At 51.5% G+C, this 23055-nt stretch overlaps 1 protein-coding gene across 1 annotated transcript in view; it reads right to left on the bottom strand.

The window, feature by feature from the left end:
• The window catches only part of LOC101652870 (solute carrier family 22 member 4), a 55817-nt gene extending 33191 nt beyond the window's left edge, over positions 1-22626 (bottom strand). Inside the window, exons 1-3 of the mRNA XM_004696601.2 lie at positions 22126-22626; positions 6359-6462; positions 4269-4423 (exon numbers count right to left, since the gene is read on the bottom strand). Of these exons, the coding sequence (XP_004696658.1) occupies positions 4269-4423; positions 6359-6462; positions 22126-22518 (652 nt within the window). The 5' untranslated portion in view covers positions 22519-22626. The remainder of the gene's footprint in view (positions 1-4268; positions 4424-6358; positions 6463-22125) is intronic.
• Between the last annotated feature and the right edge of the window lie 429 nt (positions 22627-23055).

Below are 23055 nucleotides of genomic sequence, written 5' to 3' on the forward strand. Positions count from 1 at the left end.
TGGGGTGCCTGGGTGAGCACTGTGGTGACACGCCCCTGAGGCCTAGTGTGTGACCACACAAACAAAGGCTCTGTCAGCGTCACAGTCAAATCGGGCCGCTCACCAAAAGGCTGGCCATCGGAATCCACCCTGGCTCCGTGGAGGGAAGATGAGGCCGCTCTACCCGGTCCTCTATGAGCCGGAGTTCGCTTGACAGCAGCGGGCGTTTGGGAAGGCAAACTATCAAGAAAAATAAGAAGTCATGCCTTTGGGAAGAGTGGGGGGAAATGTAGCTACTTGCTGTGCTAAACAGCCGGGCCATTCGCTAGAAGGTTTGCCAGAGAGTTACCGTGTGACCTAGCGATTCCACTCCTAGGAATGACATCCGTAGGAGATGTCCAAACAAAAACCGGGCCGGGGACACTCACAGCTGGGCCCCAAAGTCCCTGCATCCCTGTAGTAGCCAAAGAGGAGAAACGACCGGATGTTCATCAGCTGAGGAAGAGATGAACCAAGCATACTATACCCCACGACAGACTGCCATCGGCCATGACCACCAGCGAAACACTGACTCAGGAAAGCAAACCCTGCCCGCGCTGTGGCACAGTGATGGTGATGTCCCCGCCCACCGTCCAGGCTGCCTGTCAGCACATCTCCCGGGGGCCTTCCCCTGGGCCCCTCTACTCTACCAAGCACGGTGTCCCTCTCCAGGGACTGGCCTCTCCTGACAGCATGTGACACGTGTGGTTAAAAAAGCTATAATGATGTAAAGAACTAAGAAAGGGTTCATTTTTTTAATGGGAGATGACATCATCAAGACTCTTTCCTGAAAATGACACCTTCTACACAAGTGGGGGGTGGAGGAGGGAAAACAGAGGAGCTGACACCAAGGGCTCAATAGAAAGTGAATGTTTAGAAAAGAACGATGGCAACATATGTATACATATGCTTGGTACAATTGATGTAGGGATTGTTTTTGAGTTTTTTTTGGAAAAAATTCATTATCTATTTTAATTCAAATTTTCCATGAATTTATTTCCATTCTGATTTATTTTAGCTTTTACCTTTCATATTTTAGACTATTATCATTCCTACATAATAATCAAGTCAAAATCTAAAGTCTCCACAATAAAATTTAGCCAAGCAAGATGTTCAACCTTCTACTCAAGCTTTCATTGAATCACAGTCACCCCTTCCCCCTTTAATGCATGTAAAAGTCATGCATGTAAAATTTACATACATTTAATGCATGTAAAAGTCATGCATGTAAAATTTACATACATTTAATGTATGTAAAAGTCATGCATGTAAAATTTACATGCGTTTAATGTGTGTAAAATTTGTGTATGTGAAATTCACTGTATTCTCACTTTCCTCATGAGAAATAAACAAAAAAAAATGTAATTTTCTGAAAACAGCAAAAGGGCATATATTAGGTAAAGTTACTCTTGCTATTGTGATCCAATAATGTTGCATCTGGACTTTAGCTATTTGCTAATATATGGTAGGCTTAAGATTTTTCTTTTCTTTTTTTTTTTTAAACATTTTTTTTAACATTTTATTAGAGGCTCATACAACTGTTATCGCAATCCATACACATGATGTAGGGATTGTTATAAGATCTATAAGAGCCCCAAATAAAATGATCTTTTAATAATATAAATAAAAAATTAATTAATTAAAATGACACCTTGTAAGGAGCAAAGCATGTTCATCATACCATTTAGTGGTGACCCGTTTTACACATTCCATTTTTACGTCATGTTTTATCATCTGTACACTTTCCTATTTGGGGGAAGAAAAAAAAGCTTGCAGACACCTCCCCCCAAGCGTCACTTTATTTTGGTCAAATGGAGCAGAATCCGGCCATTTCCTCCCTGAAACACCAGAGTGCGCTGTTGCCCTGCGGGAACTGAAGTCTGAATTTTGAGACAACCCAACACAGTCTCACACTGGAACACAAACAGCGGCAATTTTCTGCCAAGTAAAACATCAGGGCAGAGGATGGGGAGCCAACGCCACAACTGGCCTGGTCCCTGATCAGGAGCAGCAGCGCTCGGAGGGCCAGCCAGGCTGATCCAGGCATTGACAGCTTTCAAATGGCCTCCTTTTCCACTTGCCCCTTCCCTGCCTTAGCCGGGCATGTGGATCAGCACGTTGCATGGGAACAGGAGGGTGGCAAGAGGCCAGGGCTGGGCAGTCCCTGCGGCCTCCACTCACACAGGAGAGGGTCCATAGCCCCAGAAGCCCCCTATATCACCATAAGGACAGGCAGGTCATACTGGCCACTCAGAAGGTGGGGGTGTGGACCCAGCTGGCATGGACCCCACCTTGCTTCCAGCCCCAATAAACAGGGCTTCTCTGGCTTCAACACCAATCCCAGCCCTTGCATGACAGATGATCCTGCAAGTCCTCCTGTGGAAATGAGTCTGCTGGCCTCCGACAGCCTCCTCGGTATGGGGGAGGCCTTTCAGGTAAGTGCCCTGACCGAGCAAAACCACACACTCTGGGGGTTCACCACAAGAAAAATGGATTCTGGGAGGTTTCGAACTTAAGAAAACAGGCTTTGCTGTGCTCCAAGAGTCTGAGTTCTCAGGGCCATCGGGCATTGGGAGGTTGTAACTCCTGTCCTAAATGCCTCCACTGGCCTGGCATTCTTCATGAACTTCTTGCTCCCTGAGTTAGTTAATTGTGCCAGCCTGGCCGATAATCACATGTGGGGCTAATTGAAAGGCGGAGGGATAAATGGGTGGTGAGCCTCGCCTTTCTAGTTCTCGGGTCTCTTGTTTTGTGATGGTTGCACCGGGTGCAGCTGCCTTAGCAATTCCCTGCTTCAGCTTGCAAGATTGACTTCCTACAAGACATCCCCAAGGAGAAGCTACATGGACCTATCCTGATGCAGCCCTGGGTGCAGGAGCAGCCATGTGGAGACCCCTGCTAGTGCTGAGATGCTTGTTTGTTTACTGACTCAGCTTTCCTCCTGCAGTCGGCATCATTGCCTCTGTTTTGTGAGGTGGAGGACTTTGTGGACTGGTGTTGGGTTAATGGGTTAATGTTGGACTTGTGGGCTTGGGCAGCATTGGGTTGGGATGTTTTCGTGATGCACATTTTCTTTATATAAAACTCGCTCTTATACATGAGTTGTTGTGGATTTGTTTCTCCAAAGTACCCAGACTAATACACTCCCCTCCTCCCTTCAGCTGGGAGGAGAAAGCCTCACCCCACCCCACCCACCCCCTTTGCTGGGCCTGCTGGCACGCGTGCTATCTGCGGGGACCATGTGGCTTCAACATGCTCGTCGTCCTCCTCCCAGGGAGGACGGGGTGGCTGACCCCGTGGCAGGGGGTTGTCCACAAATGATTAAAGGAGTGGAATTTGAACGATTCCATCTTGGCCACCTTACAGAGGGTATACCCATCTCTAACTAAGGAAACATGGACTCTCCAAACTCATCCAGCCTCTTGCAAGGGATCAGCGTCATCAAAATCGAAGCCAGCTTTGGAGGCAAGATTTCTACTCAAGGGGCCCCCCGAATGATCATGATGCTGTGACTGGCACAAATGGGGACAGCACGGAGCCAGCTAGGAAGCCTGTGGATGAATACTTCGGCAGTGAGCTCACCCTCACTGCCTCCCAGGAAAGGCGGATGTGGGTCCTGGGAGCCTTGTAAGCTTCCCCCCCACCCCCATGCAGCCTGATACTCTAAAGTCAAGGCAGCTGCCCAGAGACAAGACCAGTATCGATGCAGTGAGGCTCCTCTTGCAAGCAGCTGACATGCCTGGGAGCGGCCTCCGACTCTGGGTGAGGCCAACTCTGGCCAACAATGGTAAGCAGGCACTGAAACGCTTCTACCAGCAGGAGCCTTATGTCCCCCGCAAGGTTGCAGGAACACCCTTCTGCCCAGTCCCAGCAGGGAGAAGCCTTGAGCCTTCACAGCTCAGATCAAAGACAGCTGAGAGCTGTATCTCTGCCAAGGTCCCCTCCTCTGTGCTCCCCGCAAACCCCAGCCTCCGACAATGTGTCTCAGTGACGGTGTGGTCGGTTCCAACTGGCTTTAGCTCTTTCCACGACATGCCAGGGCCAGCAGATCAACTATCAGGTGCTCTGCATGAAAGAACCCACCCAGACAGCCTCCTTCCCAACACACATGGACGTGCATGGACGTGCGGCTGGTCACATTGGGAAACACAGCGCCCGGGGGAGTTCCATCCCCGGGCTCCCATGGTCCCTGCTCTCTGGCCTTTCAGAGGTTTGGAGAGAGGATCTGGGGTGTCGGAAGCTATGCCTACCTAGTATGAAGGCCACCACGTAGTTGGAGATCTGGCCCATGCCCACGATGACAAACAGCACAGTGAACATCTCCCAGTTGACGGAGAAAATTTGCAGGAAGCTGAAGCCAGTCTGCACGGCCATGGTGCTGAAGAGGATGCTCTTCCTGCCAAACCTGCAGAACACAGCACAACACAAAGCATGGCACACACCCGGGGGGACAGTCACGCTGTTGCTCGGGGCGTGCACTCATTTTCTCAGGGCCACATCCTCCCAGCTTCTGCCCTTCAGAATAAGTCTCAGGTAGTGCCGCCATCACATTTCGGGAATGGGGACCGCCCCCCTGAGCCCCCTACAGCTCGCAGGTGCTGCTGACATCAGCATTGTGGGGATGCTATGCGTCCCGGACCACGAGCCTGCCTGGGGCAGGGACTTTCAACCTAGACTGCACTGGCAGTCGCTTGGAGAGCCCACAGCCAGAGAATCTTCTTTGTCTGGGATGCGATTTGGGGCTTGGGATTTTTTTTAATTTCCTAATGTCAGATCGCTTTAATAATTAACTGTGGTAGTTACATAATTTGGAGCCAATTTGTGGAGGGGTGCTGTCTAGCTGGTCAACCAGGTTGCAGCTTGATGACCTCATTTGGAGGCGCTAAGGAGATAAATAGCTCGCTGGAGGCAGGACACTGGCACACTCCCTGCGAGACATTCCTGTTGACAAGCCACATGGTGACCAGCTGATGGTAGCCAGAGCCTTGGAGCTGGAGGAACCACGTGGAGACCCACACCAGCACTGAGATGCTCCCACCACCACTGGATCCACAAGACTTTTCACCCACCGGCTTGTGATCTTCCTGCATTCTGAGTCATTGCATGTGTTGCGTGAGTCTAAACAGGAATGTATGGGCTAGTATTTGACATATGGGCTAATATCGGACTTATGGACTTGATCTGGACTGGGCTGGGATGTTTTCTCAATATACATTTGCTCTTTGATATAAAACGCTCTTAGACGCAGATGAGTGTCTATGAATTTGTTTCTCTAGTCTACCCAGACTAACACAGCAGCCAACGTGGTGAATCGTGCTTCACGTGAAGACACCGCTTCCAACAACATCCCTTAGTTCTCCTGCAGGTGCTGTCAGTGCCAAGGTAGCATTTTGGCAGTGGCCAATGGGTGGGATGGAGCCCAGAGGTGAGGGGAACAGCTTCCTGCCCGGTTTCCTAAATCCAACCTCCGGCTTCTGGGGTCCAGTTGTATCGGGCTGTGCAGCTGGGGGAAGATTAGCCACTTCCCACGGCTGCCATTTGACACCCCTCTGCCAGGCCTGCCTGTCAGAAGATGTGAGGGGGATCCCTGGGTGTGGCAGCCATTCCCACCTTGTCCTGGCCTGGCCTGGCCACCGCCTAACAGTTGAGGAGTGAGTGGAGGCCCTCCCCTGGGACTGCGAGGCCATCTCTCCCCAGACTCAGTACTCTGCTTCTCAGGACCAACCTGAGTCAGGTCTGTGGCCCCCATGCCTAAGCAGGGGTGTGGCGCCCAGCAAAGAGGTGCATGGTTAGGACTTGCTGCCTGGCCCTGCCTCTGGCTGATGGGCGGTGTGTCGACATAGCACATGTTACCCACCCCACCCTGAAATTCTTGAAGAGATGGGCTGGGGAGATTAAGTGGACCCAGGGCTAAATGGGCAGGTGGATGGGGGTGGGGGCATGGTTATAGTTTCTGAGCAGATTGTTCCAGAGAACCCGGTAGTCCTTGGTTGACTTGTGCGAGTTGGGGTGGCGTGAGCAGCAGCATATGTTTTGAGGGGTTTGGAGATAAAGACTCTGCTATCCAGCATGGGGAGTGGCAGGTGGGACACTACCCACTCCCTGCCCCTAGCCAAAGCCCCTGGTGAACGGGACAAAAATGGATAAGAAGGCCCAGGCAAGATGGGCAGAGGGTGGGTGAACAAGCCATCACCGCTCCTCCCATCACTGAGCCTGTGGCCGGAGGCTCCTCCTTTTTGCCTGTGCAGCAACACCCTGAGTTCAGCCCAACTCTCACATAAGCCGGGAATGGACAAGGGGCTCACGCAAGCCCATCTCCCCTCCCTGGCGGCCCCCTTACCTGTCTGACAGCTGCCCGGACACGAAGGAGCCGAAGAGCACGCCCAGGAAAAACAGGGAGGTGGTGAGGGGCGTCTTCCAGTCGTGCTCGCACACCAGGCTCCACTGCCAAGGAAGACAAGGCGAAGGGTGAGCCCAGCCCTCGAGCCCCAGCCTGGGCCCCAGGGAACGCTGTGGCTGCCAGGCCGGCTCGCTCTCTCTCCTTGTGCCCGATTGTCACCTGGTGCCAGCAGCACAGACCTGAGGTGTGACTTTGGGCTCTGCTGCGCCAAGTGGCCTGAAACAAGCCACAGCCCACCAAGAGTCTCAGCTTCCTCCTTGATAGCGGGAGGGCATTGCCTCCTGGTCTGTTTGCATCTCAGAGCAAGACGCAGTGTCGGGGCATGACTGGTGGGCCCCGTCAAGACTCTCAAAGCAGTGTCAGCTGTTGGCACTTCACAGTCAACCCCGCATGGTGGGAGGGTGTTGGAAAAGCCCCAGAGGCAAACCGGACGGTTTGGCGCCTTGGTCCGAGAGTCAAAGTTCCCAGTACCTTGTGGCAGCGCGGAAGTGGTCCCGAGATCTCTGTGGTTATAGCTTCTCTCCAGAGAATCCTTCGTTCCCTGGTCCACGCACACCATGAATCAAGTCTGGGGCTCCCACCTCCCCCTCCTGCACCTCCCACCCCTCAGGGGCCATGGGAAACTGAAACCCTAGCAAGTCTCGGCTGGTGGACCCAGACAAGGAGGGTTTCAATGGACTTGGGCCAACTCAGCGAAAATCTCCAGGCAGGTTGCAAAGATCTCCCCGGAGTGGGAGTCCCTGTACGTAAGCAGATCTGCTGGTGCCTGTCCACGTTTGCAGCAAGGGTGGCTGCTTCTGTTGCAAGAGAATCTAGTCTAAGACTGAATGCCCTTTGCTTCCTACCAAGCCCAGTGCCATGTGGTAGTGGTGGTGACAGGTCCGTAGCATTTACAAATTGATTCGGTCCCTGATCCTCACGCCCTAAACGTGTTGGTAGATTTAAACTGAATCCCCTATTTACATCACCTCTCGTTCTGCAGCCGAGAGAGGCTTTTATCAAGACGCGGGCGGGAGGAGAGTGTAAAGGCCGAGTGGACCGGGACAAGCAGGAAGTAAAGGGAGGGAAATGGCTAACCAGGGCTAAGACTGGTCCCAGGGCTGCCTGCCGAAGGGCTGGCCTGCCTCCACATTCAGCTCCGAGCATCCTGCCCTGGGCCCTGCAAAGGACCACAAGCCTGGCGGGGGTTGAACTGTGTCTCCCAAATAGATATTGAAGTCCTGGCCCTGGTACTCAGGCTGGGGAAAGGCCAGTGAGAGGGAGGGAGGCCCTGGATGAGAAGGACTGGCAGCGAGGCGGCAACAAAGGGCTCAAACCCAGGCACAGTGGTGCGGCTGGAGCGGGATGGGGCCGTGCTGTGGTACGAAGGGCCGCCCCTAACGCAAGGACAGCGTGCCTGCAGCGCAGCCCTGTTGGAAACAGCGTTCTCTTTGCTCTGCGGGTTTCAGTCTAATCACTTCTGAATTGTTGAAAAACCAACAGGGTGGACACACACACACACAGAAAAAAGGAACGTGTCCCACGGAGGTTGTTGGCAGGCACTGGGAGCTGAAACAGGACCTTCCCCCCAGAGCCACACCCTGAATTGAGACTTTGAGCTTCCTGAAAAATGTGAGAAAACAAATCGCTTGCGGTGTTTGTGTGAAGCAAGGCTACATAACTATGGCTGTGCCCCAACGTGACAAACTTGTCCCACAGACTCCCTCCTTCACAAAAGGGTCACTCTGCGGGGCGGAGGACGGGGCCCTGGACAGCAACCCTGCCCTGGGCACAATAAGCCAGATTCACGATGCTGCGTCTCACGGTGACCACGGGGCTGCCCACAGGCGACACACCCTCACATGCTCTGCACCCTCCTTCCCTCTGAAGTCTGTCCCCAGCGCCCATGGGAAGTTGAAGCCCTAAGTCCCTGCTGGTAGAGCCATACAAGGAGGGTTTCGGCCAGCATTTCAGTTCCCAGCTTTTTGACAGAAGCCAATTCAGAAAAATCGCATGGGAAGTTGGCACAGGAACTCAGCTGCCTCCTTCTCAGGAGTGCTCCCAGGATAAACCCGAGGATACAGACAGAGCCCAGGCGAGGGCTGCCTCCCCCAGAATCACTGGGTGGGTTTCCCAAGTTGTAAGGCCAGGTTTATGCGCAGGTTCTTCTGTTCAGAATATCCCTGAATGGATGGGGACCCACCTCCAAAATGGACTGGCTCACCCTGCAGCAGAGAGTGTGGGATCTGCCTTTGATTCCCGGGGGCGTGGGTGTTAGAGGCCCTGCAGTCTCATGATGAGCTCTCTGGCAAAAGAGCGAACGACGGCTCCAAGCCTGGGATTTGACTCAGGCACAGCAAGTCCACGGGCACTGCCACGGATCCCACCACGTGTCTGAAAGCCGAGCAACGTGCTTTTATTCAGTGTCACCCTCTCCCCGCTTCTTCTCCACTCTTGGACCACCTCACAGGCACTCGAAAGGTGGAAAGCATCTGGGGGGAGTGCGGGAAGATGCCACGGACTTTCAGAGAAACAGACACATCTGTTTTGGGGGAAGTACCCCAGCATGTGCCGTAAGAAGCGAAGATGGCCAGACTTCATCCCACGTGCTTTAGCTACTTCCTGATAACATGAAGGACCAAGAAGATCATGCTTGGTCAACAAGAGGGTCGGCAAGAGGAAGAAGACCTTTAATGGGATGGATTGGCACAGCGGTGGCAACAATGGGCTCAAACATAGCACCGGTGGTGAGGATGGTGGTGAGGATGGCGCAGGGCTGAGCAGTGTTTTAGGTTCTACGAGTCAGAACTGGGTTGACCATCTAACAACCACCGCCCCTTCACACGATGTGAGACCAGGAGGCAGTTACTCCAGGACATGAGACCCCGTGGATGGCAACTGGTACTGGAGAGATCAGACCTTCACCAAAGCATCTAGCCTTGGGCCACAAATCCAAACCTTCAAATCAATTCCCCGCCACTGGGATTCATTCCTAGTGCCACCAGGGCTCCTTGGACAGAGCCAAGAAAATCTCAACCTGCGGGGGAGACATTCACATGTCTGTTTGCAACCATCAATGTCAGTCCATCTGCTGCAGGGCAGACATGCCCATCGAAAGACCACGTGCTGTCCTTGGGGTGAGGACTTTGCCCCGGCGGGAAAGATAGGGTCTGGCGTGGGCACAAGAGAAGAAGAAGGCTGCCAGATGTGGAACCAGGCATTGTGTGAGCAAAGGCAGTGGGCAGGACAGGCGACCCGATTTGGGAGCCTGGTGCAAAACGGAGATGCAGGACTCCTGTTCAAAACTAAGCAAGGACTCCAAGGTCTCAGCAGCAGGGCATTGCGTCGAGTGGGCAGCCCGGTGCAGCCACACAGGTCGGATAACCACGTGGCGGGCCCTGGTAGGGGTCAGGCTTGGTGTCGCCAGAGTCAGAGTGGTGACCTGGGGCATTAGGAAGGGTGAGGTCGAGGCCAGCTGTCCATGGTTGAGGTCTCTCTGGACCATCCCTGCAATAGGAACCATGGAGTCTATCGGCGCCCGGGAGGAGGCCCCGGGCGAGCGCACTGGTTGTTTCCACAGGTACCATCTGCCTTGGAGGCTCAGACCCAGCCGGGGAGGGAAGCCATTCCTCAGGGCTGCCCTGGTTGGCTCCAGAGCTGTGCCCTCCTTGGGGAATGACTGTGGCCAAGCAGTCTTTGGAATTTGGGAGGGGCTTGATCATTGAACATGGGATTGGCAGGCAAAGTTCCCCTGGGGCCCATGGGGGTGCGGGGTGTCTAGGGTTGAGTAAGGCCGCTGCCAACTTGAAGAATTGCCTTTTCCTCCAAAGAGTTGCTCTGGAGGAGGCCTGGTACTTCCCCTTGGCTTGCTGAAGGCCTAGGGGGAGACAGTCGCTTCCCTGATGTCCAGAGGTGTCCTGTGGGCCTCTGTCCATGCATGTACTCACATGCACACACAAGCACATGGGGGGGGGCAGCGCTTTAAAATGTTCATGGACAAGTAGAATTAAAAGATCATGGGATTTTTTTTTCCCATGAATTTTTTGAAGCTCCTTCGTCTCTACACAGGGCCAACTCAGACACGAATGGCAGACAGTCCAGTGAGACACGAGCTGGTATTGCTCTGCAGACAGACTTTCAGGCTGAGAATACGGACACTCAAAACAAAGACTCCCACCCCACCCCTAATCTTAATCCTCTTGCTGTTGTTCAGAATAGACGCAGCAAACTCTACACCAGTTCAAGAGTCCAGATTCTACACGTACCACCTCCTGGTCTTGCGTCCACTCCTCTAGTTGTGTAACTGTTCTCCCCTCTTCTTCTGAGTTGTTCATACCCCACCCCACCCCCCAAAAAGCTGGCCGACAACTGGGACAGTATCATATTCATTCCAACTTTTGAAGCTGGCTAGAGGCGGAGCCAGGAACAAAGGCTGAGAAGAAATGGCCTGGAGGCCGCAGGAACACTGCCTAAAAGAGAAAGAATAGAGCAGTGTCTAATATGCCTATTTAATCTGTGCTCTTTCGTTCTTCTTTATTTGGAAAGAAAATTCAAAGGAGATACTTGCAAAATCACAGTGTCCCATGGAGAAAGGGGCTCTGGCCAAGCAGTTAGGCTGCTAACCTGGAAATTACCATCTCAGAAACCTTACGGGACAGGTCTGCTCTGTCTTACAGGGTCGCGATGAGTTGGAGCCAACGGGATGGCAGCAGCTTGTGTTTCTGCGGTTTTAGCTTTTATTGTTAACCAGGTAAAGGTCACAGAGCAGACACGTGTTTTATGTTCACCCACTCACCGGACTTCCCATCACCTTGCCCTGTGTTTCCACTGTTTGCCTCCTCCTCCTCTTCCTCCTCTTGGATGTTGTTCCCAGTCTGTCCTCTAGCCTGCGCACTCTCCTTCCCTCCGTCCTGCTCCCAGCCCTGGCAACCCAAGAGTCTGTTTCTTTTAGTGTGAAAACCTTTCCTTGATTAAAAAAATAATAATAATAACAGTGGTCTCATAAATAGCTGCCCTTTTCAAACACGACTCTATTGGGAGGGGCAGTGTGAAATGTGGGACCGCTGGGCCAAGCAGGCAAGGATGGTGATGCTGCTTGGCTGGTGCCTGCCCAGGTGGCTGTGCCCACCCCATTCTCTGGGTCTCAGACAGACCAAGATTCCAGAGCAGAGTAAGCTCCATGTGGCCAACCATGGAGGTTAGTGGTAGTTACATAATCTCCTGTCAACTTACAAAGTGGTGGAGTCTAGCCTGTCAATCAGGTTGCAGCTTGATGACCTCATTTGGAGGCGCCACAGATATGAAAAGCTCACTCGAGGCCAGATATGCACGGACTCTCTGCTTCCTCTTCCAGCGGACAAGACACATCGAGCTGGAGGAGCCACGTGGAGACCCCTACCAGGTTTGAGATGCTTCCACTGCCACAGGATCCACAAGGCTTTCCACCCACTGGCCTGTGATCTTCCTGCATTTGGTGTCATTGCATGTGTTGCATGAGTCAGAAGAGGAATTTATAGATTGGCATCAGACATATGGGCTAATATCAGACTTATGGACTTGATCTGAACTGGGCTGGGATGTTTTCTCAATATTCAATTGCTCTTTATATAAAGCTCTTTCTTATACACATATGAGTGTCTAGGAATTTGTTTCTCTAGTCAACCCAGACTAACACAAGGTTCTTCTGCACTGTAAGAAACAGAAATTCAGGTCACAAGAAACAACTGGAAGTCACTCTCGGCGTAGAAGCAGTGCCTCTCCTACCTCCAGGTTGTAATTTGGCTGTTGGTTGGTCTCTTTCTGGTTTCAAGTGCTCTTTATATATTCCAGACACAAATCCCATAATCGGTGTACGGCTTGAAAATATTTCCGCCCCACCCCCCATCTTAATTCTTCAACTCCTTTTCTCCCCGATAAGCAGCAATCGCAGTGTCTAAAGAGAGCTCCCGGTGTGCCTGGCATCACTTATCTAATGGGATCTGAAAGATCCACCAGGAGAGTTGGTGAGGTTTTACAAGGCGGAAACAAAGGCACAGAGCAGCGAAGCCATTAAAGTTCTCCCAGTGGATCCGTAAAAGACATGCCGAGTCATTTAACCCACCATCACTGGGTACCTGATCCAAGCCAGGTCCTGTGTGGCGAATGAGGTAGACATGGCCTCCGGGCTCACAGAGCTCAAGGTCAAGCACAGTGTTCAGGACCGGTCAGGTGTGCACATGTGCATGCTTGAGTCCAGCAGACCTGAGCGGAACGAGTTCTCCCGGGGTCACTGTGCCCTTGCTCTCCAGTGAGACGGGGAGAGGCACTCTTCATTCCCGCCCACCGAAGTTCTCCGACTTGGACCCATCTGTATAGTCATATTTGAATTACTCACACTCACACCGGACTAGGCATATGGTGGGTGCCTAGTGCATTGCTGGTGACTAGATGAGTTTGGGAAATGTGTGGTTGGGGAGTAGTATACTATCCTCCTTGAAAACCACCCTCAACCTTGAAAATCAAGTAGCCAAAGCCTGGAAGCTTTGCTGCGTCGTCGCCAGCCACTGTCAAGTAGGTTCTGATCCATAGCAACCAGACGAAAAACAGAAGGAGACGCTACCTGGCTCTTCTCCGCGCTCACAATTGGTCTTATCTTGGAGCCCACAGTTGCAGCCTCCGCGTCAATCAACCTCCTTGAGGGCCTTCCTCATTTACGCTGCCCCTCTACTTTACCAAGCATGATGTTCCTCTCCAGGGAATGGGCTCTCCTGACAGCATGACCCACGTCCATAAGAGGAAGTCTTGCCATCTTTTCCTCTAAAGAGCATTCTGGTTGTACTTCCTCCAGGACAGACTTGTTCTTTTGGCTATCTACTCCCGGAAAGAGCAGAGCTTCGGAAACCCACAGCAGCAGTGCTACCTTGTGCTATAGGGCCACTGTGAGTTGGAATCGACTTGATGGGAGTTTTCTGGTCGCTTTAGTGTTCACTGAAGCAATCAGGAACCATAAAACAAAGTACATCCCGCTGCCACAGAACTGAAAATCCTGGAAGGGGGCCTGCTGCTGAGCAAAGAACACAGTTGTCTTTGGTTTTGCCACTTCTGGCTGTGTGACCTTGGACCACCTATCCCTCAACTTCAAAGAGGGAATAACCACTTCTTGGGGCATTTGTGAGCATTGTAAGTGATCTCAACATGACGGGTCCTTTCCTTTCTACTAAGGACCTTAAGTGGTCCTTTCCTTTCTACTAATCTTATCATGGCTCTGTCTAAGCAAGCCACGACTTAGACCCGCAAGGACGGACAAGAAAAGCAAGTGACTCGTAGACAAGATTGGGGGGTCAGAAAAAGCTGTCATCTGATCTTCTAAGTGGGCAAGGGTTTTTACCTATTTTAAAAACAGGGTTATTTGTCTTTTAATGGTTGAGTTCTAAGAGTTCTTTATCAAATATTAGATTCACAATGATTTCTCCCAATCTGCGGTTGCCTTTGGGGCTATTTAATTCTTCAGCTCCTATTTCCCCACCAATGATCTGCCAGTTTGCCATCCTGCGTGACTTGCTAAATTGTTGGAGGCTTTTCCACCAGTACATATAATACCAGCAAGGTCACTCTTGGGTGAAAGTAGACACGTTTCAGCAGAGATTCCAGATTCAGGCAGACTAGGAAGAAAGGCCTGGCGATGTACTTCTGGAAACTAGCCTGTGGAAACCTATGAGTCACCACAGGACACGGTCCAGCTTGCTTGCTTTGGACATGTCACCAAGAGGGATCAATCACGAGTGAGGACCTCGTGTTGGGTGAAGAACAGTGCCCGTGAGAGTAGCCTTGGCAAGATGGATTGGCACACTCGCCACAACTGTGAACTTTAACAGGCTGGCGATAGTGTGAATAATGTAGGACCGAGCCGTGTTTCATGATGTTGACTCAAGGTCACCATGAGTCAGAGCCAACATGACAGCAGCGAACACCAAGACCAACACTCCTATTTCCACAGACGTACGTAACGGGGCCTTGAGGTTGCACAACGCTGCACCCTCTCGGTGCTTTTCTTTCTTCCGGTGGGAGGTAAAGAAAAGGCAACCACGGGGGTGGGGAGGTGAGGCCCCAGGGTGGGGTTCTGAGGCCTGAGAGGTTGAATGGAAGCAAAAGAGCCATGGGGTTGGCGTGGCGGTGGGAGTGGGAGTAGGGGCCCTGTGGCAAGAGAAGGTGCACGCGGGGACCGGGCTGTCTCCCTGGTATTCTCGTATCGGCTTCACCACAGCCCCCCCAGGCTCCACTGGGAACATGAGCAAGTAGGACAGGGCCTGTTCTGGGCGGAGGCTCTGGAAGGAGCCACTGGGAACCTGCCCCACAGGCCTGCAAACACCGAGCACAAGCTGCCGCACTTGGGCTGTATGAGCCTTCGCTCGGTCAGTCCAGCCTTTCCCAAGCCTTCTTTCTCTTCACCCCGTCTCTGCTTCAGAAAAGCCAATCAAGCCTTCTGCTGGGCTCCTAGAATATGCCTAAAATGGGCCCCGGGGCTTTAGATCATAGGCCAGACTTAACATTACTCTTGAATGTAAATTGTGTTTGGCCTGTCACACAGCAGGCCTTACTGTAGCCAGAGGTCCGAGGCACCTGCCTCTCCTCTGACCAGCCCTCCCAAAGCCTGGCGTGGTGCCAACAGGCACCCCACCTCTCGTCCTCTGTCCGAGGGTTCTGCTGCCCACCAGGAAGGGCAGGCAGAGTCTGTTTTCCCAGAAACTTGGCAGGAGGTCAGGTACGGGACAAAGGCATAGTCTCAGTTCCTGGTGACTGTTGTCAGAGGACCAGAGCTGAGAGGCAGCAGGCAAACTACTTAGGGCGAGGCTGCTGATAAACAGGAAGGCACATTCATGCTGGGGCACGGGGACCCTCTATCTCTGGCCTCTTCCTACAGTCGTGCCGAAAGAAAAGTCTTCCTGGTGTCGGCTTGAAGCAGAGACAGGGGTGTCGCCAGAGGGTGAAACCTAAATGACCATCTCTAAAACTTCTGGGCAGTGCCAGCGGCCACTTACTCGTTCTATAAAAATGCCCCTGGAGTTCATGATACCAACAAGAACATGTTGTGTAAGGCCAGCTTCCATGTATCAACACAGCACCTTCAGAGCTACAGCTCTGTGCTCATTTACATGTTGAACCTTCTACAGGACGGCTCTCGGACACCAGAGCCGTCATTAACCCCCACTGAAGTGTCCCTTTGAATCATGCCTTGACATCCGCATGCACTACGGAGCTTGTGCTGTTTTATACCCACACCCCCACCAAAAGTGTGCTGATAGTTGCTGATTTTTGTCTAGTTTTCTGGTGTTTTAACATTATATTATAGGGATCAGTATTTGTGAACCTCTACCGATAACTTTTTTGAGACTGGCAGTGATTAAAAGAAAAGAAGGAGAAAAAAAATTTCTTCTAAAAACTAAAAACTTCTTCTTAGTTAGTAATCATGTTGACAGGTTATTTCTATCAACTATTCATGTAACCAAAATAACTAACTAACTAACTAAATGCGATCCAGCTGATTCCAATGCTCAGCCACCCTGCCTAGGGTCTCTAAGACTTTACATCTTTGTGGGAACAGACAGCCTCGTTTTACTCCCATAGAGCGAATGGTGGGCTTGAACTGCCAATCTTGTGGTTGGCAGCCCAGGCTTATCCCACAGAGCCACCAGAGCACCTGGTATTCATGCAATCTGAAGAATGTTATAGGAGAGCAATTTCCAATTATATTTATGACATTAGTCTACAGTTAAGATTTACAATAAACATTACTGTTTATTGATCTGGTACGGGGTGGCGCCTATACGAGGGGTGGCACCATAAGGTACCACACTAGGTGACATCAACTCTCATGACATCCCTGGGACCCCCAGGGTCATCCTTTTTGGAATCTGCCGGAGAGCAGGTCTGCGTGTGCACTTGGCCAAACAATGTGGTTAACAGGCTTGCAGAGCACACGTTGAGCTTCTCAAATCAACCTGGTCTCTGTCTGTGGCTGAAAGAACGACAGGCCATCCTGGGCCCTTGGTCCCGTCGACATGTGGATGAATTTCCATTTTCCTAGATTCATACTTAGCACAATTCAGGATCTGGTTACTAGTAGAGGATGGCAGCTCTTTCTTCTTCTTTTGAGTCTGCCATCTCAGCACATGGAGGGTCTGACGGTGCAGCTCTGTCCACATCCCGAGAGGCGACTGTACTTGGAGGAGGCAGCTCTTTCCTCCTTGTCTTTGGGCACCTTTCAACCCGAGGCCCATCATCTTGGACTCGATCAGACATGTTCCACTGCTATGCATACGTTTTTGCTGGCTGTTTTTTTTTTTTTAAGAAATAGATTTCTAGGTCCTTCTTTCTAGCTTGTGTTAGTCTGGAAGCTCTATCAAAACCTATCCAACACAGATGACCTCTCTGGTTTTTAACATACCAAGGGGCTGGTACAGCTCTCAGCACTGTCGCCATAAGCTAGGCGCTACCTTACAAGAAAAGAATGGTAGACAAGATAAAAAAACCCGAAGGGCAGACTGAGGAACTGCTGTAGATTGGTGGAAACTAAGGAAACTCGAAGACTCTTTACAACAGGGGCTATGGATTGGGTACTGAAGCCAAGAAAGGGCCTTAGGAGGGAAAGTGGTGACATTGGACTGCGGTCTGTAGTTTAGTTAAAATAAGGTGACCAGACGTCCCGCTTTTGGCAGGACAGTCCCGATTTTTAACAATTTTCCCTGCATCCCACGGCATTTTTAAAAAGTCCCGATTTTTGAAAAGACTGCACGACAAGCTAGGGTATACGGTTTTCGGCTGCCACGGGGCTATTTCGCCAGGATGAGTTTTATCAATGGTGTCCCACTTTATCAATGTTAAAATCTGGTCACCTTAAATAGTATTGTAACCGATGTTAATTTCTTGGGATTGATGATTGAACTGGGGCTGTGTAAACTGTTAGCATTAGGAGAAACATGAACTCTCTGTACTATTTTTACAATTTTTCTTTCAATGGAAAATCATTTCACTTTTGAAACTATTGCCCTGCAGTAATACCATAATGTTAAACCGAAAATATCTCCTCCAGTCTTCTTAAAACCAAACAATCGTTTTGTTGCCTGGTACGAAATATCTGCCTTGAGCATTACGCTCTCTTAAGAGCCATCCAAATGGGATCACTGTGACAACAGCAACTGGAGAGATTAGATAGGAACCTCAGGCGTGGGGGAGGGGTAAGAGGCGCAGGAGGGGTGGGCAGTGAGTTTATGCTAATGAGGAGAAAGGGCTTGGAAGAGGACAGCAAGAATTGTTATTCAAACTGAAGACTGTAATCAATGCCACTAAAAAAAATGTGTAGACACAGTTGAATTGGCCTATGTTTTGATGTGTATCTTCTCAACAACAAAATGAAAAATTATAGAAAAAACATTTCAAAATGGGCTTACAAAAATAACTGCACGGGATAAATCAAATGGATTGCAGCAATATTTTCTGAGGAAGAAACTAGCTCACCTGAGGACACACATAAACTCAAGACAAAACAAAAACGCTGCCATCAAGTCAGTTCTGATTCTAGTGTTTCCAAGGCTGTAACACGAGCAGATCACCTATCGTTCTCCCGGAGAGCAACGGCTGGGTTTGAACCACCAAACCTGGAGTTAGCAGTCCAACTACCCAACGGCGCTGTCAGTACTCCTCAGATACACATAGACCAAGCAAGTCCCAACTCACATCGTGGATTCTGCCGCCTGGCACCTGTGATAGACATTGCTACAGCAGTCATGCCATCCTTGGGTTCCTGGATGGCCCTGTCTTCCCTTTGGAGGAATTGGTTCAAGTGGGCTTCTCTGTCCTAGTAGGGGTTCCCCCGGCACCAATCCCCATTCTTAGGGTAAACAGTGCTCAATCAAGTGGGAGATCAAACTGTGGAGGGCAACAAGTCTTGGGTTTGGCTCCTGGTGCAAGTGTACTGGCATAGACTCCTCCTACTGGCAGTCTGGAGCGCTGCTCATTGGACAGCCTGATGCTATCACTGCGAGCGCTTTATACTCCAGGGGGATGATTGGCAATGTCTCACTTTTTTGTTTCTAGGGGCTTTTGTGTTCCTGCCTATTTTTGTTTGTTGGTATAGTTAGTCTTATGGGGGTTTGGTTTTGCAAAATAGACCACCAAAGTAAACCTGAGCCACGCATGTCCCATGGACAAGCAGCTGGATTCTTGGCTCCCAATGAACTCTCCCCCATCCAAGAACAGTTCGTTCTGAGAACACGGTCCTGCTCCATACTCACTTCCATGAAAGGATCACTGAAGGTAAGGGTGCTACAGCCAAGTGTGGGGAAGAAAGCAGATCATGCCCGGTTCTCAATCTGGGGTCTTAAAGGCTTGTAGTCAAACAAGCAGCCATCTAAGTGAGGAGGCAGCTCAGTCCACCTGGAAGAATCACACTAGCTTGTGTGAGCCAATGACAATAACAAAACCTACATATGATGAAGGGAAAAGTATCAGAGCTACAATTGTGAACACCCAATTTGTAGAAGGCTATGGAGGACAGTGGGAACCCAAAATCCATCTGCAGAGCATCTGGTCAGATTAAGTCTCTGGCAGATCCCCTCTAGCCACAGTTAGGACTCAAACAGCTTCGTTGTCAGATGGAGATCATTGTAATCTTGATTTTACTGGATCGAACTGGATACTTGGTCAGCTGACCTCCCTCTTGACCCAACCTGAATTTGTTCTAGGTGCAAGTATTTCTTGCTTGTTGCATGACAAAAATTTCTTCCATCGCTTTTAAAATATTGATGGTGTTATTTTCTTTCTTACTCAGTATTTGTATTTTTATCTTTATATCATTATTTTATCCTTACTCCTTTGTTTTGGTTTTTATTGTTTCTGTTGGGTTTTCCATTTTGTAAAGCACAGAAGGAGTAGATGCAATAGAGATATTAACTGATGCAAGGGTTCATAGGAGAGGTGGGATGGGGAGTGGGAGGTCGGGAGGGTGAGGGAATTTGGGGAACAATGTATGTAGGAGTGGGGAGAAAGCACTTGATCTGGTTGTGATTACACAACTCATTTTAAAAGTGATTTAACCATGAAAAAAAGAAAGAAAAGAAAATGTTCTAAAATTGATTGTGGTAATGATTGTTCAATCTTTCTTGATTTGATTGAACTATTGGATTGTATGATATGTGGATGATGTGCCAATACAATTGTCTTTTCATAGGACATCCCCTCACAGAAGGGTCACAAGGAAGGGCTGAGTCAGCCAGGGTGTAGGATAGCACTAAGGGAACACACCACAGTCCTCTGGTTCTTTAATGCTTCCTCGGATCTCACAGTCACTTCCCCAGCCCACAGCCAGTCTGTTACCAAGGTGACTTCCACAGCCTCCTCACTAGTCTTTCTTCACCCAGCAGCTGGAAAGAGCACTTCCTAAAAACACAAATCTGGCTGTGTTGCCTCATGCTCACACGCTCACGGTGCCTTCACTGTCCGCAGAATAAAGTCCCACAGAGCTCATGACTCACCACCCTGCAGGCCTATGGAGACCCTCGGAGGTGCAGGTGCGCTTGGCTGAGCACTCAACTACTAGGGAGAAGGTTGGAAGGTCCAACCAACCTGGAGGTGCTCCGAAGAAAAGCCTGGCAGGCTGCTTCAGAGAGATCACAGCCTTGAGAGCCAGATGGGTTTGGGAGGGGATACATGGTGGAGGTTGTTGGATGCAAACCTGATGATTTGTTATCTATAATCCCCACCTAGTTCACAATAAGCGTTCAACACAAAGCAAAAACCCTATGGGACGCAGTTTGCCATGAGTCAGAATTAACTCAACATTAAGGTTGTTGGGGGTTTTGTTTTGTTTTGTTTTTATGGGGGTTGGGGTGGGAGAAAAATAGGCCCTTCTAGCCTCACTGTCATGCCCTGAGCACCAGCCACCATGATTTACATAACTACCAGTCTCTAGAATCTGCCACATTCTTTGTCTATATAAATTCTACTTATAATCCAGATTCAGTTCAAGTATACTTCTTTATTTGGTTATCTCCTACACACACACACACACACACACACACATTGTTGCCATTAGCAGCTCAGGGCTTAACCCATTATGCCCACCAGGCTCCTCAAGGAAGGATTCTCACTCTGCCACCAACGCAATGCTCACACATAGTGACCCTATAGGGCTGGGTAAAACTGCCCCTCTGAGTTTCTCAAGTCTGTTACTCTTTATAGGTATAGAAAGCCTCATCTTTCTCCCTAGGAGTAGCTGGTGGATTTGAACTGCTGACCTCGTGGTAACCACTACTCTACCAGGGCTCCTCAAAGGAAGGACTAGACACAAGTAAATCGTGCCTGTCTGACAAGTCGTAAGAAACCAGTCCTAACACGCCTTCCTCAGGAGAAGAGTGTGTCCTCACGTTGACCGGATATGAAGCCACTGACAGAGGACTAAGTGTGTGCGCATACCTGCTATCAAACCAGGTAGGACCCTACCCCCCACTGTGCATAGGTGCCCACCACCCAGAACGGTTGCTGGGAGTGTCCGGGCCAGCCTTCGGTCTTCTCTGGCTCACTCCACCTGGCCAGTATCACGAGGCTCTCTGCTCCCCTTGGAGAACTTAGGGACCTAGGACAGGGCTGCAGGCCTCCCCACAAGCATTTGGCAGTGAGTGCAGTAGACCCCCTCCATTCCTGCCTGCCTGCCTGCCTGCCTGCCTGCCTGCGTGCAATAGTCCGTGGCCAGTGAGCAGGCTAGACCTTCCCCAGCCCAGGCCAGCAGCTGGGCTCAGCAGCAACCCCCTCAGCCCACCCCCACCAGTGGCAGAAGCAGGTCTCAAGATGCAGACCTGGGCAGCCTGGCCCAGGGCTAAACATTAGTAGGAGGGTGTGGACCTCACAGTATCACTGCCAGAAAGGGTGACACCAACATGAATGCCTATAGAAGTTTTATGCAGTGTTGCACCACTTTTTAGGTACAGCTACAAAATTATTTTTCGTAAGCCCAGTTTACCTGTATCAATATAGTACCTACCAGGCTCAAAGGATGCTAGTTCACTCTTTGAACCTTTTAATGCACACTAGCCTGAGCTGTCATTATTACCCAATCACAATGGGCTTAGAATCACGTGGTTGGGTCTGCGTGCTCTACAGGTAAGTGCGGGCGTTCTGTTCCAGCCAGTGTTTTCATCAGTGCTGGTTTTGTCAAATTTCCTGGCGTTTTGGTTACAAAATTGCAGCAATTAGTCTCTGCGAACCTCTAGCAATAACCCTTTGAAGACCGAAGTCAATAGAGGAAAAGAAGGAGGAAAAAAAATTGTAAAGGCTCAGCTCAGGTACTCAGAGGGTTGTACCCAATACTGTCGAACGATTTTCCCGAAACAATTTTGTATATTCTCTGTTCTTTGATGATTAAAATAGGTAATAAACATTCCCAGGGATTCCGAATCGTCAGGTAGGAGACATCCACGGGGAGGGGCGGGGAGTGATACCACTGGCGGGGCCTCTACAGAGCAGCAGCATGTAGATTCTTGGGAAACAAGCTCACTCGTTGTGAAACTTGGAAAGGAAAAGACCGTTGGTGACAACACTCCCCTCCCTAACCTCTCTATACCGTGCAGGAACGATCCCGGAATGAACCTCACGTGGGCACTGGCCGGGCTTGCGGAGAGGGGGTGGGGGTAGGGAACCGGGACGCAGGCACTGCCAGGGGCTCTTCAGCCCGGGCTCGGGGTGAGGGTGGCACCCACCTCGGTGACGATGGTGGACAGGTAGACGTCCTGGCTGAACTCCCAGCCGTCCAGGCAGCTCTCCTGCTCCAGCTCCGTCAGGTTCACGTCGCGCCCCGGCAGCAGCCCGAGCGCCGAGAAGTTGGCGAGCGCGGCCAGCTTGTAGCGGCGGCAGCTGTGCGGCACCTCGCGGCCGTCCTGCAGCCGCAGCGGGACACTGTGGTTGCGCCACGCGCCGCTCAGGTTGGCCGACTCCGGCACCCGGCACCGGTGCTGCGGCGTCCCCGCCAAGAACACGGCTGACATGCCGTTGAACCCGTTGGGGACGATGCTGGCGCTGAGCAGGAAGAAGACGAGGCGCTGGAAGGGCCCCCACTCGCCCAGGAAGGCGATCACCTCGTCGTAGTCACGCATGCTTCCCGCCGCCGCACCGAGGCTGACAATAAGGGCGGAGAGGACGGTCCCGGGCCGGTGTCAATCAGCACATTCCCGAGGGGCTGGCCGGCCGCACGTCTCCGGGGAGCGTTTCCGGGAAGCGGGCTGCGGACGTCGGAGCGTCCCCGGGCGCTCGGCACAGAGCTGGGAGCCACTGGAGACACTTGGGACCGCACCCCCGGCCCGGGCGGGCGGCGGAGGCGGGCCCCAGGGCCTGCGGGGGCGGGGCTCCGGGCTGGCTCCGCCTCCCGCCCGCTCCGGGAGAGCCGGCGGGGCTTCCCCGCCGCCTGTTCCGCCCGGAGGACCCCGGCTCCCGAGCCCCCTTCCCTCCCCGTGACACCCCGAGCGCTGGTTCTCGCGTGGCGGCGGTCGTGCTGAGCCCACGGGCGCGGGAGGGCGAAAGGGAGGAGCCGAGCCCCGAGAGCAAGGAGAGGTCTGCCCTCCGCCAGCCCACTGGCCTTTTTCCCCGCTGTCCCTTCCAATCCCGAGTCTAAGCTTGGGCAGGCGGCTTCCGGC

Source organism: Echinops telfairi, unplaced genomic scaffold, assembly GCF_000313985.2.
Source record: "Echinops telfairi isolate 266 unplaced genomic scaffold, ASM31398v2 ScPeMD7_7469;HRSCAF=8507_1, whole genome shotgun sequence".
NCBI classification, from domain to species: Eukaryota; Metazoa; Chordata; class Mammalia; order Afrosoricida; family Tenrecidae; genus Echinops; species Echinops telfairi.